Here is a 17,514-nt window from a genome sequence, read left to right on the forward strand (position 1 = left end):
GAGCAATTCTGCTGCCAGCAGCTTCGAGAATAATTTGCCTTATGCAGTATTTAAAATATCCCGTGATGCTTTTGATCATAGCCTCCTTACGATGGACCTTTACATGGTAACTGGCTCCTAGACACGACGAATATTGGAAAATTTCTCCTGAACACAGCTAAAATGAGCAGAGATGCCAAGATGTGCTACTAACGCAGGGTAGTAGAACACATGGCGAGGTAACGTCAAGAGATAATGATATTTCTTACTAAGTAAAGACAAATATGATAACCGTAGGAAAAAAAAATCAACTCAGATTTAAAGAAAAAGAGAAACAAAAGAGAATTTGTGTGGAAAAACAATCTGAGCTCTAGTTTTCTGGTGTGGGAGGAAGCATTACATGCTTGACGCGCTCATGCAGGGGTTGGTTGCATTTAACTCTCTTTTTTATGTTTTTCTTATGCAGTAACCCTTCTCTTATTAAAAACATACAGACCAGCCACACCTACTGCACACCTCTCAATGCTGCTTTACAGGTAAGATTAATAACTGTAGCAAATATGCAACAGAGGCGTGTGTCTTCCCCACTCATTTCAAAATATATTAGCCTTGCTCTAATTAGATATTAAATTTTAATTCCGTTAAACTTTTTTCTTAAGTGCATAAAGCATCATAGTCCCTGGAGGCAAACACATATCAGGCTGCTTCAGCATTAGCTAGATGCTTAGCATTTTGAATATTGTGGCAAAAAAATTAAAAGTTCACTTATTAATATTTATCAGCAGTATCATAATTTCCATCCTCTTATTTCAGAATTTCACTTGAGGCAAAAATACCACAAGTGTAATTACTCTAGCACAGCTATTAATGTGCTGAATGATAGGATACTGCGCCACGTGACCTTCTATTGTTCATGGTTTTAAAGAGAAAGCAGATCATTTTTCCCCCTTTTCTTTTAAGGGCTATTTTTGCATATCTTCCCATTGTTGTTGAAAAACAAACGTCGCCATTCCTATGGAAAAAAATGGGAATTTTTATTGGTCTAAACTCCTGTAACTGTAAGACAAAAATTCTGTTTTTCACAACATAGAGACGCACAAAGAGTTGGTGCACAATTAATAACTTGCAGTGTGGAAGTGTGCGTTTCTCCAGACGTTTTTCATGTGCTGCACGTCAGGTTCACGTTTTTTTCCATCCCTACAAATTCCTGAGTCTATCTCAAAAACATCAGGTGAAGTCAGCGTTCACTAAACGAACCAAAGACCCAAATACATTACTGTGCCCTGGATTTGCAGGGTGGTTTTTGTTTGTTGGGTGTTTTGTGCTTGGGTCCAAGCCTGTTCCTTACCATGAAAATTCAGCCTGAGGCAGCACCTCACGTGGTTGCACCCTGGTCATTTGTTGAGGGTTGCTTCTCCAGAAGCTCACCGATGGCCATGGATGTTTGCTGGGCAACCGCATTTTGTGGAAGGTTTACCAGACTTCTCTTTTCTCAGCCAAGAAGCAGATTATTAAGAGAAAAGTGATGTTCTGCATTTCTCCTAATTATTTGAGTTTATGCAGTAACTTCTGAAAAGCAAATGAAAGCATGTTTAAATGAAGCAACTGTAAATACCATTCATTAGTAACTTATTTTCCCTTGAGTCTTGTGAAGTGTGATTTTTAAAGACTGCTTTGTCTCTTGAATAGTATTAAGATTACAAGCACATTTTACATTCATGAGGCTGAAAGGCAAAAATGAAATGATCCTGCATTTCTTCACATTGTTAACTATGTGACTAATTTCAATTAATATGCTTATCATACGGAACTGTTCGTGTTTTATTTCTGAAACACGTGTCGTTGTCGTCATCTCCATCCATTCTTGTCTTTTGTGATAACCTCCAAGCCGCTTCCCTTCCCCACTTTCCCTGGAAGTGGCACATGCCCGTGGCCTCACGTAGCACTGGAGGCACTCACTTCGTGGAGAGAAGAGCCAGGGCCAGAGTCGCTACAGTTTTTGTACCCCCTGTAATAAACTGGGGTGATAAACATGATGTTTATTGCACTGAGACAGGTCCTCCACTGGGTTTAAAATAAACCAAGCAGGTTCCTGTTCCTGAGGTTAGATTCGGAGGCCAGATTTCCACGTGCTCATGGTGCAGGGCAGCTTGGGCGAAGCTGTTTGGCGTGGGCAGCACAAGGCAGCGCTGGCACGCTGACCTCCCTCGTGCAGTCAGCTTCCCCATATGTTTTTTCTTTTCCCCGTGCCTCCCCTCTTCTTCTCCCAGACCCTTCCGATGCCTCCTCCATCTGTTTTCCCTCGTGGCCAGGGAGCAGCAGCTCTCTCCCTGCTGTGTGTGGGGAAGGTAGGGGCACTCCAGCTCTCACCAGCACTGTCTTTTCCCAGCAGGTCGCCGGGGGCTTTCATGCTCCCAACCCCCTCCCACCACCACCACCACTATTATTATCTTCATAGCAGCTACTCCTCGTGTCCCACCTCTCCCCCAAGAAATTGCTTTACTGCAATTACAAGTTATCACTATGGGTGAAGAACTTGAGTCATTATTTTGCCAAGTGGAGGAAATGTGAACCATTCTTTGCATCCCCTAATCACAATGAGTTTGCCGGTTGTTGAATCAAGAAGATAAAAATAATCCTCCCCGTTAGAATAGCTTTTGTAATCATGTGTGACACATAGGGCTGCACATGGAGAGGTCACCGTAAGGAAGAATAAAAGGGGCCATGCTCCTGAAGATGCTGCCGGCAGGGCTGGCCGTCCCCCCTCCCAGCCCTCGTCTCTGGCTCCGCTTGCCTGGGAACAGCTCTGCTGGCTCAGATGGCAACGAGCACGGAGTTTTGTCCCACGAATTAGGAGCGGACGAGAGCGTTCGGTGGGGAGCGCGTTTGCATGAATTCCCCTCCCATGGGCAGGTTGCATCATGCAGCCCCAGACTCAGATGGAGTTTTTGGCTCGGCAGCCGCCTGACCTCCCCCCAGCGCAGGTCGAGCGCTGCCGAGCCAGCATCTGGGGCTCTCCGGCGCTGCCGCGGCTCGGAAAGCTGCCGATGATGTCAGCTGGATCCGGCTCAGATGGGTGAAATGGTTAAATGTCCTCCGAGTCCCTCGGCGCGACGGCCCTGCAAAGCCCGACCTCCCTCCCCGAGCAGCAGTCCCCGCCAAGCGCCGGGCTCCTCGGAGGCTCGGGGCTTCTGCGCTCCCACCTCGCCAGGCACGGGCCCGTGCCGTCAACATGAGCTAATCCTGACATACAGTAAATATTAGCAGGCAGAGCGGTGGGAATCAGAAGGGAAATATTTAGCAGTTCATTCTCTTTGTACAAAGATTTCCATTTAGAAAGTTAACCGCGGCGTGCCTCTGCGTGGTGGATCTCCAGAACAATGGCAAATCTCAATAAAATGGTCAGAGCAGTTAGAGAAGAGCTGAGTTGCTGATGCTTAAAAAGTGGCGGGGGGAGGATTTGTTAGAGTTCGTCAGATTTTCGGTTTCCGGTGACAAGACAGGGCTGCGAATTTCACATGGAGTGGCTCCGCTCTCAGGTGTGTCACTGCAGCTCCGAGAAATCCAGCGTGCACGAACCACAGCTTCATACTCATGTCATGAGAAAAACAAAGCTCAGGAACGTCGCCATCCCGCTGTGTGCCTGTTCGCTCTGCTAGGAGGGAGTTAGCAGCCGAGCGAGTAATTTTTTTCTCATTAACCTTTCGTTAAAAACAAAACCAAAAACCAAGCCTAAGCCACAAAAAAAACCCAAAGCCCCAAACACAATTTTGCAAAATGAGAATAGGAAAGGCACGTTTTATTTTTTCCAGGAGGTGTAATTCCAAACAGGGAATGGAAAGCTCCGTTTTCTCTCACAAGCCAGTGCAGCTCTGAATGCATAAACCCAGATGTAAATTACGTTAAATTTCCCTTGGTGGAATCAGGGTAATACCTATCAGAAAGCACAATATTTAAAAAAAACAGCAATTGCAAATAATGTAAATGTGGAGAATGTTTTGGAATAAATGAGCGTGTTGTGCAATGTATAAAAACGTTAGTCATGGCTCTTCATATGTTTGTTTGTGTCCTTGGCAGGCTTCAATGGCTGAGAACAGTATACCTCTATACACTACTGCTTCCATGGGAAATCCCACTCTGGGCAATTTAGCCAACGCGATGAGGGAAGAGCTTAATGGTGCAATGGAGCATACGAACAGTAATGGGAGTGACAGTAGTCCAGGACGTTCCCCTATGCAAGCAATGTAAGTATGGCAGAGATGCGTGCGCTCAGCTGGGCGTCCTTGGCCTGCTGGGCTCTGGCTTCGGAGGTCTTCGCACTTTGGTTCTGAGGTTCTTGGAGTGAGCAGCACAAGCGGAGATCTCCGTTTGGGGACCTGCTTGGGCTGATGAGGACATAAAAGGGCCTCTTACCACCTTACTCACATGAAGGAATCAGCTCGATCCAGTCTGACAAGCACACGGGGCTGTAAAATTTTTAACTCATTTTTAACTCTTCTTTAAACCTTGGGCTGCAGGGTTGCAAAACTCTTAGGCAATTACATTTTTTGGCGTTTCTCTCCCCTTTGGACCAACTGACGAGCGTGCCCGGTGGGGCAGAGCTGGGAAATGGGCGGGTTTGAAAAAACCCTCGATGCACAGCGGCCTTGCTAAGCATTAATGATGGCACACGTGAAGGTCTGCATGATTTATAGATTGCTCTTAAAATATCAAAAAGAAAATTAATAGGAGCATTATAGCAACAGACGGCAGTATAATGAGTGCATATATAACCGCATGAAGTAATGGGGGATTGCTGTCCCTGCTCAACATGAATGGCACCAGGGCAGCCAGCTCACAGAGGAAAGGGTAAGGCAGGAAGGGTGTGATGCCCCTATGGGTGTGTTCAGTATTTATGGGGTGACGGAGCGAGTTTGCAAAGCTGTAAATTCCCCCCTCCCCTCAAATTGCATACCGGATAATTGGCAGCTGGCGAGGAAGCCGGAGTTTGTAAGTCTTGTAGTTCTCAAATTTTAAAAACTATCCGGAATGGTTGACGACCTGTGCAAGTGAACGCGTGTGCGAGCAGCGCTGCCATGCTGCCGGTGTTATTAGCATGGCTGTAAAATCACTGGCTGGCTCGCCACGGCTCACATTACGCATTAAAAAGAGAACTAATTTGTAGTCTTTCACTTCAAAGTAATTTGAATAAGGGATTTACAAAAGTAAGTCGAAATCAAAAAGTAGAAAAACATTAACCTAATACCACTGTAGTAATTAGTTGTGAAACTAATTAGCATTTAATGGCAAAAAAGTTTCCCACCTGCATAATGTGTTGTCAGAGGGGAGGGGGCACGAAGGAATCTGAAGCTCTGGGTACTTTGATATCGCAGCATTTTAAATCAGCGCACAATGTGCTTTGAAAAAAAATCTTTAAAGATGGCAACATTCATTTTTAATTAATAATTAATTTAAACATTGTCTTTTACCATTTACTTCAAAACATTCAAATAATGTGTTTAGCTTTTCCAGTGGTTGTTTGTGCAGTATTAATTATCTCTCCCAAAGTAGCATTACATGACACACTTTCCATCTATCACAAACGGATTCATCTTCAGGCAGTTTCAGTCACAATTTGTTATCCTCTGCCCGTGACCACGCAGGGCTGGAGTGGAGGGACGTGGGTTTTCTCCAGAAAGGAGACTTCTCCCAAGGGTTTCTCCTGGCCTAACAGACGGGGACGAACGTTTATGATGTTGCGTTAATCCAAGTAATTATTTTTTGCAAGTTCAAGGCTAGCGTAGTTCGTGCACTTCTCATTTCACCTAAGGTTTCACTGTCTTTGAAGAGACTGTGAGGGGAGAAAAATAACTGAGTTGAAACAGGCTAGGACATTTTCCAGAATTGTGCACAGTCGTGGCCTTTGTTGCACTTAATAATCTTCTCTTAGCACATTGATACCAAGTTGAGGGGCACAGAACAAATACTGGAGAGAGAGAAGGACAGGGGGAGGGATGCTTCATTTTCATTATTCACCAGAAAATCCAATTTTCTGTTGTAATATGGAAATGATTGTTTCCTGAGTGTTTTCATTTTCTCAGAATTGATAATATATGTGTTCTCCGCTGAACATTTCTTTTTGCTTAAGTAAAATGTGGCTAGGTGATGTTCCAATACCAGCCTCTGAGCTTCCCCATTAAAATGGTCTTTCTAAGTAGTTGGAAGGGATCTAAAGCCAGAGCACCATTCAGACGTCACTGGGTTTGCCCTGTTTAGTAAATAAAATCACGAGTCAAGAGCAGTTTTGCAGACGCTGTGCAACCTCTGCTTTTCACTGAGCAGGCTTCGTTACCGACATTTCCAATTTTTTTCTCAGAACAGATTTCCTTGTCATAATGCAAATTATTTTTAAACAATTTCAGTATATTAAAATAAATCAAGCTTTAAACTTTATTGTAAGGTTTAGAAGACCTTGTTAACATGACAGCTAAGAAGTCTAACACTTTAGCTGAAGTCTTATTACCGCTCATTCGTTTCCTTTTTATGACACATTGAACCTCGGCTAGGGTTTTTTTTTCGTTTTTATTTTTTTTTTCCTCTCCCTCCTTTTGAAACACTAGAAAGTAGTCGCATAATTACAGCTTGGGGACATAACACTTTCATCCTGATATGCTCCAAAGGTAGCCACAAAGCAAACTACTCCATGCTGTGTGCACCACCAGAACTCAGTGGCTTTAAACAACAGTCAGCTTTATTAAAAACTCCTCTGTTCCCAGAGTGGACAAACAAAAGAATTACTCAGATGTGAAAAGAAGGGGAATCTGTGTTCAGCAAGGTTATTTATTGTTAACCCCTTCTGGAGTCTTAAGCATCTACTTAAAAGGAACAGGCTGAAATTCTGCTACTACAAAAAAGAAATAGGAAACCTTTTTTTTCCTTTCTTTCTTTTTTTCCCCCTTTTGTTTCTTTTTTTCACTTAGACCAGCATTTACCTTTTCCGTAGTTCAGATACGATGGGTTTTCCTCCCCTCTTTGGGAGATGGAAAACAGAGATTCAGACTTAGCTGAGAGATAGAAAAGTCTCCCTTTGCCTTTGAGCTTATTTAAACCGAATGTTGCCAGTTGCTCTGAAATGTTTGAGCAAAATCCCTAATTCAGTACGGCTTCCTCCTCACGTGCCGCTTTGTGGTTATGACTGACAGAGTATGCAAGGAGATGAATTATTTTTGTTTTCCATGCAAATCCCTCCCCGGGGGGTTGCATTACCCAGATATAACCCTCCTAATTTGGGGGATGGAGTTTTTGCCAAGCTCGCTGTCTGATGCCTGTCCAACACGTGAGCTCTGGGCAGAGGGCGGTGTGGCTGTGCCTCCCCGTGCCTTTGTGGCCCTCCCCGGCGATGTCTCGCTCAGGGCTGAGCCACGTAAGTTAATGCTTGCTTTGCTTTTCGCTCCTTAAGTTTTGCTTCAACTTCTGGGAACCGAACCAAACCTCAAAGAGAAACTCACTTAAAACCACCTGGTTTCACCTGCTTTCATAACAAAACCAGAAGGTGGTCAGGGTTTGCTTTGGAAAGGTTCAGAGCCCTTTGAAGGAGCTTTCACAGAATTTCGGGTTGTTGTGAGCACAGCGGGTACCTCCCTTATCTGCTGGCACCCGTTCGTTCCTGCCCACGAAGCGGTGCAAGGATGTGGTGGGAGACTGCGACGTGGTCCCTGCGTGAAGAAATTCCCTTCCACGTGCCGGTGCCACCTCTGCGTTGTGCGAAGCACATTCTCCTCTTACCTTTGAAAATGTTCCATCTGCATTTCCAAAAATAATAATTAAAAAGCAAAAATAAGCCTGGCAGCAACATCAAGACCAAAAAGGCAACAAGCAAGGCTTCTAAATTTGAACGGCAGGAAAAAGGGATCCCAGCCATAAAGGCTGCGTAGCACACACTTTACCGGTCTGTGTGTGCAGTCACTCTTTGCCCCTTTTTCTTCTGTTTTTCATTTCACGTTTTCTCCCAAGTGAGGGCCCCACAGCCTATTCATAATGTAAGTTTTTCTAGTTGCAACTAATCAGCACGGTTTCGTGTTCGCTCGGGCCACAAGCCGCCAAGACACTCAGCACATGCCCAGCGGCGTGCGGGCTTCATCCAGCGGGCTGTTCAATGTGCTGAAGGGGTTGGTTAGTTCTGAACCCCTGATACTTGGATCTTGTCCTGCATGGAGCACTTTGGGGCAGGGGAGGGATATTTCCCCTTGGCACCAGTCCTCCCAGTTCATCAGCATGTCCCTCCCCAGGGACAGGGGATGGGTGTGTTGGTTTTAGGGATGTTTCTTCTGCCTTTAATGATGTGCAGCTAAAATAATTCAATGTGCAGAGGAACCTCTTTGATCCAGACATGTTTTGATAGGACACGTATTTGTAAATTTGAAGGTAAGAGGTGTGTGTGTGTGTGCGGGTACTGCTCGGCAGCAGCAGCACTTCTCCCCACCCTGCCTTGGTTGGACGGGCAGGAAGGTGCAGATAATGCCGAAGTATTGATCTAGCACTTCACAACTCAAGAAGTTGAAATATGCAGGGACTTGAAAGGCATTTGCAGCTCACATTAGAGATGTGTGTAGTCAGCAACTTAGGTGCTTCCCAAACTGAGCTGGGTTCAGGCTGAAATGAATGAACAGGGGGCGATGCGGCTCTGTGTGCGGTACCAGCGTACGGCTGGTTCACCCTGGTCTCATGTAGCAGGCAGGGCTGCCTTTTCCCTGCTCAGTGATTTATTCTGCCTGTCTGTCGGTGCAACAGAGTACAAAAAGTATTGTTGTTCCTCTCTGTGCAAAATGTATAATAAAATACAGCTATTTTAAATCGTTCGCTTTAAAGCAAAGCTGTGCAAGGGGAGAAAAAGTTCTTGCAAGGAATGCTGGCACTTCGGATTACGTTTCCAAGTAGCCTACGTGAAAGGGTTAAATCAGCTCGCACGGAGAAAAAACAAGACTCTAGGAGGTGGATATCTACTCAATGAGAGACAGAGTGGGACTTGAACTCATTAACACTTTATTTTAAGGGATTGCCTACAACATCAATTATTTAGGAAGCAAACAGGGTCTCCATTGCTGTGTCGCATTATTAATACTTGGTAATGTCAATAAAATTCTACTTTCCTATAAAGTCCCACCAACAAGACACTATTGACTCACATGGCTATTTTACATTTCAAAAGCTGCCGAACAAAAAAAGAAAAGGTAATTTGTATTTGTATAGGATTTGTTGTAAATATGATTTACGAACAACATTTTTCAATTGTTATCGTACCCGTTTTGAATGACCAAGCCCCGTTCCCCTGCGGGTTATTCATGTGCTGTGCCATAATGAGAAATTTGGCAGATCTCATCTCTTTAGTACATCCTTGTGCCCACCATGAGCTGGGGATCATGTTCTGCCTTGTTTACAGCTGACAGCGTTATTATTCTCGTTAGGACTGTGCTTTCTTATCATATTGTTGTGTTGAGCGAGCCTTTTCCTCTCTGTTTGTGTTTCCTGGCAGGGCTTTTCTTCCCTTATTGACAGTTTGTAAAAATATGCATTAATTTGGAGTTTAAAGCATGTATCATGGTGTCTCTTTGCTGTGTTTGCTTGAAGTTGATTAATGATAGAACCTCACTTGGGGTCGTCCTCTGGAGAGTTGTCTCACAGGTTCTGCATGTTAACGAGAGACGCCGCACACACGGCGCGGTGATTAGCCCAGCCTCCGCCGGCTCGGCGGGCTGACAAACCGCCGCGCTGCTTTTCGGCTGCTTATTCCGCTTATTTATCCAAAGATTGTATTAATCAACTTAATATGTCAGCTGAGAGCGTTTTCTCTTCCATCCCGAGGCGGAAGCCCCATCGAGGTGCTCCTCCCACAATCTTTTCCCGGGGAAGCCGGGCGGTTGAGCGCTGCCTCCCCGGCGAAGGCTTCGCGTGCCCGGTGCCCACGTTTTGGGGCTGCTCCTTGGTGTCTGGAGCTCCGGCGCCTGGCACGCCAGATCCTGACACCCAAACCACCCCACGGTTCTCCCCAAACTGCCCGAGCTGTCAAAAACGTTTCTTAACGAGCAGCTTGCTGATTGACCCTGTTTTCATTTTCGCAGGCACCCCGTGCATGTCAAAGAAGAACCATTAGATCCAGATGAAAATGAAGGCCCGCTATCCTTAGTGACAACAGCCAACCACAGTCCAGATTTCGATCACGACAGAGATTATGAAGATGAACCTGTAAATGAGGACATAGAATGAGTATGTCTGACATCATTATCCTGAGAATGAAGATTGGAAGAACACGTCAAACTTAGCTGTGAAATCTCTCCATTATTGTACAGTCTGGAGGATTCTCAGTCCACTTTGACAACTATGAAATATGTTAACTCTTAGTGCCATCAAGTATCCCATTTGGGAGTATTTTTGATTTTTCTACTTTTTGTTGAAAAAAGGAATTTGTACTCTGTGCATTGGATGGACTTGTTTGGTACTTGGGATTTTCCTCTCTTACAGTCAACATCAGTGTTGTAAATTTGCTAAACTGATTCACTTAACATTTAGCAGCCAACTGTGGACTGCAGGTCCTGCCAATTTTGGACACTTGAGGACATCAAACTGAGCATGTACACCTGAACTGCAGATCAAGTCTTTGCCCAGATTTTAAGGATTCCAATGGACAACATATTTGCACAGTACTGCATGTTGATTATCACTGCCTTTACTCCATTTGTGTTGTTTTTTTGGTTTTTTTTTTTTTTTTTTTTTGCTTCCATTTGGGATGGGGAAGGCCTGTGTGTGCACGTGTGTGGATATGTGTGTGTGTGTGTGTGTGAGTGTGTATATCGGGGAGGGGTTAAAAGAAAAAATTATCCCAAACTTTTTAATGTATTGCTTTTATTCCCCCGCCCCACTTCTCCTCTACCATTTTAAGTTCTGACCTCAGGCCTCATCTGGGCCCAGGGCCTCTCGGAGGCTTCAACGTTTTCTGTACTTTGTGATGAATGTTAATAGGTGTTTTTATTATACGAAGCTGAATGTCATTGAATTGTTTGTAGTTTTTTCTGTCATTCATTCCAGTTTCCTTCAGATGCCACCATGTTTTCTTTAGCTATGGAAAACATTCCATTTCGGTGTCTCTTTTTTGTTGTTTTTTGAAAAGGTCCCAAATGCTGCACTATACATGTGGAAGGGTTGTCCAACGGAGAGAGAGAAACGAAGTACTGCAAGAATGAGAATGAATGACAGATGAACATAGAAACACTGTAGGAAGCAACACAGATTCATTCCACAAAGCAGTATTTTTTTTTGGGTTTGGTTTTTTGATTATTTTTTTTTGGCAGCAATGGTGAATATTAGCAAATGCCACAAAATTGAACAGCACAAAGAAAAACGTATGCAGCACCAACAGAATTCACTTACATTAGAGAATGAATAGTACAGTGGCAGGTTCTCGGTTGTTTAACGTGAGTTTTAATGGGTCAACAAATCTTTCTGGAATATCTAAGATTACCGAGATGGGCACCTATACATTTATTAGTACTTTTTTTTTTTTTTTTCTTTTTGCATTTGCATTTGCAAATAGTGGTTGGAAAGATGACTTCATTAAATTGTTATTGTACGTGGTGATGTTTCACGGTTAAACATCAGTTCAGGATTGCTTGGTGGCATTAATCTGTTTGAATACAAATTAGATTTCAGATTGAACTTGTTATGGGAGTTAATAAGGACAGAGACCCACTAATGCTAAAGTGTTAATTTCAGCTGTGCAAATCCAGTACTGCAGTTAAGATTGTTATGCAATATTACACCAGCCAGTATCAAAACCGCACCGTAGGAAACGGGAAATATAGGAGAGAATTCGCACGGGGGCTTGTTAGGCAAAACTGGCAACGCTCTTCAAAGCAAACATGACATACAAAATTTGTTGCTATAGGTCAGTAAACCTTGGTCACCAAACACCTAAATATTTTCATTCTGCAACCACTTTTCCGTCACTCATTTATTTATGTAGGACTGTAGCTTTTTTATTATTTCAAAAAGCCTTTCAGAGCTTAATTTATATTCTTCTTTGTACCTTTTTTTTTCCTAAAATTACCAAAGATATTACACAAAGGTAAATTATGTTCTCTGTTATATGCTTTATCTTGTGAAGCCAAATATCCTCTTATTGTTGATCAAAGGAGGTTGAAGAATTTAGAGGGAAATGACAAGATGTGGGCTATTGCTAACCTGAGAGGGAAACTGCTCCTTTATTCTAGAAAATTTAGAAGGCCAAGTAGATGTCTGAACCAAAGTTGCTACTTTTTATTTGTAGCTCTTTACAGTGACCAAAATGAAATTCTGTAAAGAGGAATCAGGAGAGCTTTTGAGGCTAAAACTAGGAAACAGTGTTACTAGGGGAGCTAGAGATGGGAGCTGAGAAAGCAAAGACGCAGCTATTTTGCAGAAAATTAGGGTATCAGATAAAGGAGACAGTTTAATAAGACACAGAAGAGAACAGAAAGGCTCCCGCAACGTAACTGGACCACACAATAGTATTTCTAGAAGTAAAAGAAAAAAAAATTGGTCTTTGGTTCTACAGATTGTGTGCCACTTCTGTTTTGGGATTGTGCTAGGATGACTGCTTTAATTTTGTTTGATCTTGGCAAATTTACTCAGTTTTGTTTAGTTTTTGGTCAGCATTTTTCATAAGGAAATAACACTCCTGTCCACTCATAAGCTTTGGTACAAGCAATTTTATTGGCAGTTACTTTTATAAAATTCAACTCTGCATTCTGTTTCAAAAAAAAAAAAAAAGAAGAAGAAGAGAAAAGGAAAAAAAAAAAAAGGGCAGTCTGTGGTCATTTGAAACATTTTTTTTTTTTTAAATTATATCCAGGCAGCTTCGTGACGTGCCGGCGGTAGCCAGATGGGGATCATGAGAATTGAGCCCTGTACTTCTAAACTGAGTGGTTTGCTGGTTAGTTCGGTATTCAGAAGGGGGATAAAAATCTGGTAGATTAGTTCATTCTCAGCATGTGTAGCTAGACATGAGTAAAGATAACAGCATGAGAAACTGTTAGTACGCATACCTCAGTCCAAACTGTTAGGGAATGAGTAAATAAAAAATACATTTCACTCAGTTGCACTTAGTTGTATGTCTTGCATGCTTAGTCTAAAGACTGTAGCAAAAATGAAAAAAAATAAAAAAAGAGAAAAAGAAATAAAAAATTAGATTTTAACATATCTGGCAGGTGTCGCAGCCTTGCAGAAGAACCAACTGAAAATCTCAGGCTTTACATCAAGCAAACTTCACTATGATTTTTACAATTCTGATTCTGTATCCCTTTGGATATACGGTTGCTTCTTTAGGGAGGGGTTTATTATGTTGTACATATATATCCCACTGTGTCTGTGTGAGCCTTTGTCTTTTGGGGGGAGGGTGGGGAGGGAGGAAAAGGTGGAAAGGTCCTTTTTTTAGATATCATTCCTCAAAAGGAATAAATGCAGACCTGTTTGTCAAAACACCTTTTGCTTTTTGTGCAACTGCTTTATATTAACTATACTAAAAAAATAGCTTTGAAAAAAAAAAACTACTGTATGTAATGGAATTGCAGAATACGCTGCACATGTATTTTATTTAGTTATCCTTGCTTTAAGAATATTGGATGACATTTGCTGACATGTGGGAGAAAATCCCTGACTTTTTTTTCAGCTTTTAAATTGTAACATAGTTGACAGATTTTTTTTTCTCCTGTTATCATTGATCGAAGCGTTTTTGTACAGTTTTTGTGTTTAAGCTGTTTTTTTTGATACTTTCCCACCCCTTCTGTTATCTTACCACTGCCTTTTCTGGCTGTCTTAAACAAAGTTCATATATTTGAAAGGAAAAAAAAAAAAGTCATTTAAAAAAAAATGTTTTTCTCCTGCTGCAGTAAATATTTTGCATGATGAGTTCCAGGGTCACACTTTCAAAGTTTATCAGTGAAGTAGTGATTAATAATGGGGGAGTGTCAAACTATTGAACTTTTGTATAAAAAAAAAAAAAAAACTTTACAAGGTGCCAAGATGTAAAGACAATTTGTTACATGTTTTTTTTCTCAAAGAAAAGCGTACATTATGAAAGTAGTACCATGTATCAGGTAAATCGCTGTCAGGAATGAGAGTCAAAGCCTTCCTTGTCCACAAAAAAAAAAAAAAGAGTTTGTAAATGTAAAACCTGTTAGGTTTCTGCATTCAGCTAGAAGTGAAATGAAAAATCAAGGCTTATGTAGAGTAAGTGACCACAAAATATGACCTTTTTTGATTCTCACTCGCAAGAGTCCAGCCACGATTCCTGTAATTCCCCTCTTCTGGAGCCCTGACTTCAGAAAGAGACTGGGGCAGGGATTCTGATTCTACAAATATTGCAGATCATTAGATATTTTATATATATACATACATAAATATATATATATAAAGTTTTTAAAAATAATTTTGAACTATTGTAGTTTTCAGATTGCCAATAATGTCACGTTCATTATAGCATGGAAAAAAAACTCTTTTGAAATCCTTTGGTACCTTTGGTTAATGAACTCAGATTGAGTTTTTAGATGTTTCAGAAGTCATTTAGTATTCTAGTCTTGCGAGGTGAATTTGCAGTAATGACTGCATTTTAATGGACCCAGAACAGGTAACAAACTATCTTCTACCCATAAGCCTTGATGAAAATGGTACAGTCCAGACTGTTAGCATGGTGCTTTGTGTGTATGTGCTGCCAGTAACAAGATTTTTTTTTTTTTTTTTTTGATAAGGCATAAAAGAAACTCATTCCTTACATCAACTGTAATTCCATCATTCCATGTCTGTTGATACAGACAATAAAAAATGTTGTGTAGTCAGTACTAATTACTGACATTATAGCATTCTCAAATGCAATAAAAATGCTGGTTGTTCACACTGGTAATGCAAGTTGCCATGTCCTAAGTTTTTGTTTTGTTTCTCCCCTCCCGATGACTCCCATGTCACATCCTCTGCGGCCCTGGGCCCCAGCACAGATCCTGCGGAGCATTTGGTTGCATCTCACCCATGTCCCAGCACTTCATGGACAGTCTCATCGCTCTCGGTGGGTCTCCCCACACGCATCAAATCACAAGATTCCAGCTGCAGTTTTGTGGCTGGTCTGAGGGTGGTTATTTAAGTGTTGAGCACTGGAGATGAGGAGATGCTGTCATTGGAAAAAATTCATCCGCTTTCCCAACCAAGTCCATCGGTGTTTGGCCATTATGTTCACGGGGAGTTGGGGGTATTCGCTTTCTCACTGGACTCTACTTCAAAGGTGAAAGCATGAAAGAAGGGTTTGGGTCCTAATCATGCAAATCCTTCCAAATGGGAAGCCGTAATGGAAGCTGTGCTGCTGGCTTCAGGAGGAAGGGCTTGGCAGGTATTGTACATAGGCAGAACCGGGACTGCACGATCAGCCTCAGTCCACACCACCACGAGAGCAAAATTCCAAGTTACGCTGTCACCTGAGACAAACTTTGAAGGAAAAACCTACTTTCTTTTCTTTTGAGTAAGCACGCATTTATTTTCTTCATCAAGTTTTATAAAGAAAAATAAAATGTTTAATAACTAGCATTAGCAGCAAACTAAAATTTCAGAGGAGAGATTTTTTCATGAATAATTCATTAAAATTTCACATCTGCAAGATTAGTCATCCAAATAAAATGCTAATGTCAAAAACATGCACCGTCTATAATATTCTCATCAAGAAATCTTTTTGCATATAATGATAAATGCTTAAATTAGTACAAATGATTTTATAAAAATATTCTATCATAAAATTATACCAGATAACTACTTTTTTTGAGGGGGGAGGGCGAATCTTGCACACTCATTATAATGTGTCTCAAAATGGTACTGATGGTTAGATTTTATTCAAAAATACAGAGAATAAAATTTGGGTTTAGTCATGTATTGCACTTTTATCACTAGTGAAATTTTAGTGCACCAGAGAGGTCCCACTTTTGTAATTACAAAAATTTTCCTAAGTCAGTGGCAGAGAACTATTAATTTTGGCAGGACTGCTCTGCATCTCTAACACATGGGTGGCAGAGCTGCCTCCAGGTAAAGGCGGAAAAAGGCCCGGAATGGGGTCCAGGGGGACTCTCAGCCTCTTGGTTGAGGACAGCACAGAACAAGAGGGGATCCAGGCAGCTTGTGAGCACTGAAGCCGTCACAGATAAGTTACTTATTTCACCTACCTGGGCGTTGCTGCACTGGTGCACCTATTGCACGTGCAAGGGTTGACAATTCAGCCCAGCATTTGTCATCTGCTGGCTTTCTGTGGCCTCTGATGTAAGGGAAGCTGCTGGGGGTGCTGTGTGATCTTGCCCTGAGCTGAGGAACAGGATCAGGCCCTTCCCCTCCTGCCTGAGTAAATGCTGCTTAGCAGGGGGAGGGAGCATGGCCCTTTGCTGGGCTCTAAACACAGCTTTCTGTATCTTTGCATGAACAATCCCAGGTCTCCTCCCTGGCAGCCATGTTGTGGAACATCACAAAAAGCCCTTCCTCTTTCACAGTGCTGCTACCAGCAGCAGCCAGCTGGAAAATACCTTTGCCAGTCACAAACATTGATTTCCATCACAACTGAAAGCACTTTTATGATCAGTGGTGAGGCAACGTGCCTCCAAAGAAAACCAGAGGCCAGTATACAGCTTTTCTGGGTTTCTGTTGTACCAGGGAGGAAAGCAGAAGAGAACCTCGGCCTAGCACAGTAGCTGGAGGCGCACCATGAAATGGCCGGCGCTGTGCTCTGTTACACACAGCTGCCGATGATCTGTGTGGGGACATCTGGCTGGGCTGCGATCACAGAGTACGACAGATTTCACAGTATTGGCCTAATGTCAGGAACCACCAGCTCCTGGTGCTGCTTGCTTCCACACAGCTCACAGACACACCCCTCTTCACAACAAAGCCTAATTAGCCCTCCTTGACCTATTGATTAGTCTGTGACCTCTCATAGGGCAAGAGGGAAGGGCCTCAGGTTGCACCAGGGGAGGTTTAGGTTGGAAATTAGAAGAAATTTCTTCTCAGAAAGAGCAGGCAGGCATTGGGACAGGTTGCCCAGGTTGGTGGTGGCGTCACCGTCCCTGGGGGTGTTCAAGGAAAGGCTGGACCTGGTGCTTAGGGACAAGGTTCAGTGGGTGACATTGGTAGTAGGGGGATGGCTGGACCAGATGAACTTGGAGCTCTTTTCCAGCCTTAATGATGTTATGATTCTATGATTCAGCGATGATCTTAAATGTTCATTTGATGGTGTGTTAATCAGGGCCATCATTAATCCTCTTTGTAGCGGTAGTGAGCGCTACCCTTCACCATAATACCACTTTGTTGGCCATGGCCAGCCGCTGGCCACCCCACCACTGTCATGGTCATGGGTGCATTGCGGCCACACACACACGGCCACAGAGGTGGCCCCACGCACCCTTGGGTGGTTTGTCCCCAGCTGCCATGGCTGAGGCCTAGTGAAGGCCCTCTCTTTGCCCCATTTTGTCAGCTCCATTAGACAGCTGCAAAATGCGTGAGCTAGAA

General features: G+C 42.9%; 1 protein-coding gene across 18 annotated transcripts in view; it reads left to right on the top strand.

Moving 5' to 3' along the window:
• The window catches only part of FOXP1 (forkhead box P1), a 364,305-nt gene extending 349,418 nt beyond the window's left edge, over positions 1 to 14,887 (top strand). For all 18 annotated transcript variants that reach the window (XM_068694646.1, XM_068694645.1, XM_068694644.1 and 15 more), the window contains 3 exons: positions 446 to 515; positions 4,057 to 4,223; positions 10,077 to 14,887. In XM_068694646.1, coding sequence (XP_068550747.1) covers positions 446 to 515; positions 4,057 to 4,223; positions 10,077 to 10,221 — 382 coding nt within the window. In that variant the 3' untranslated portion in view covers positions 10,222 to 14,887. The remainder of the gene's footprint in view (positions 1 to 445; positions 516 to 4,056; positions 4,224 to 10,076) is intronic.
• Positions 14,888 to 17,514: the final 2,627 nt, after the last annotated feature.

The sequence above is a fragment of the Anas acuta genome, chromosome 11 (assembly GCF_963932015.1).
Source record: "Anas acuta chromosome 11, bAnaAcu1.1, whole genome shotgun sequence".
Lineage (NCBI taxonomy): Eukaryota > Metazoa > Chordata > Aves > Anseriformes > Anatidae > Anas > Anas acuta.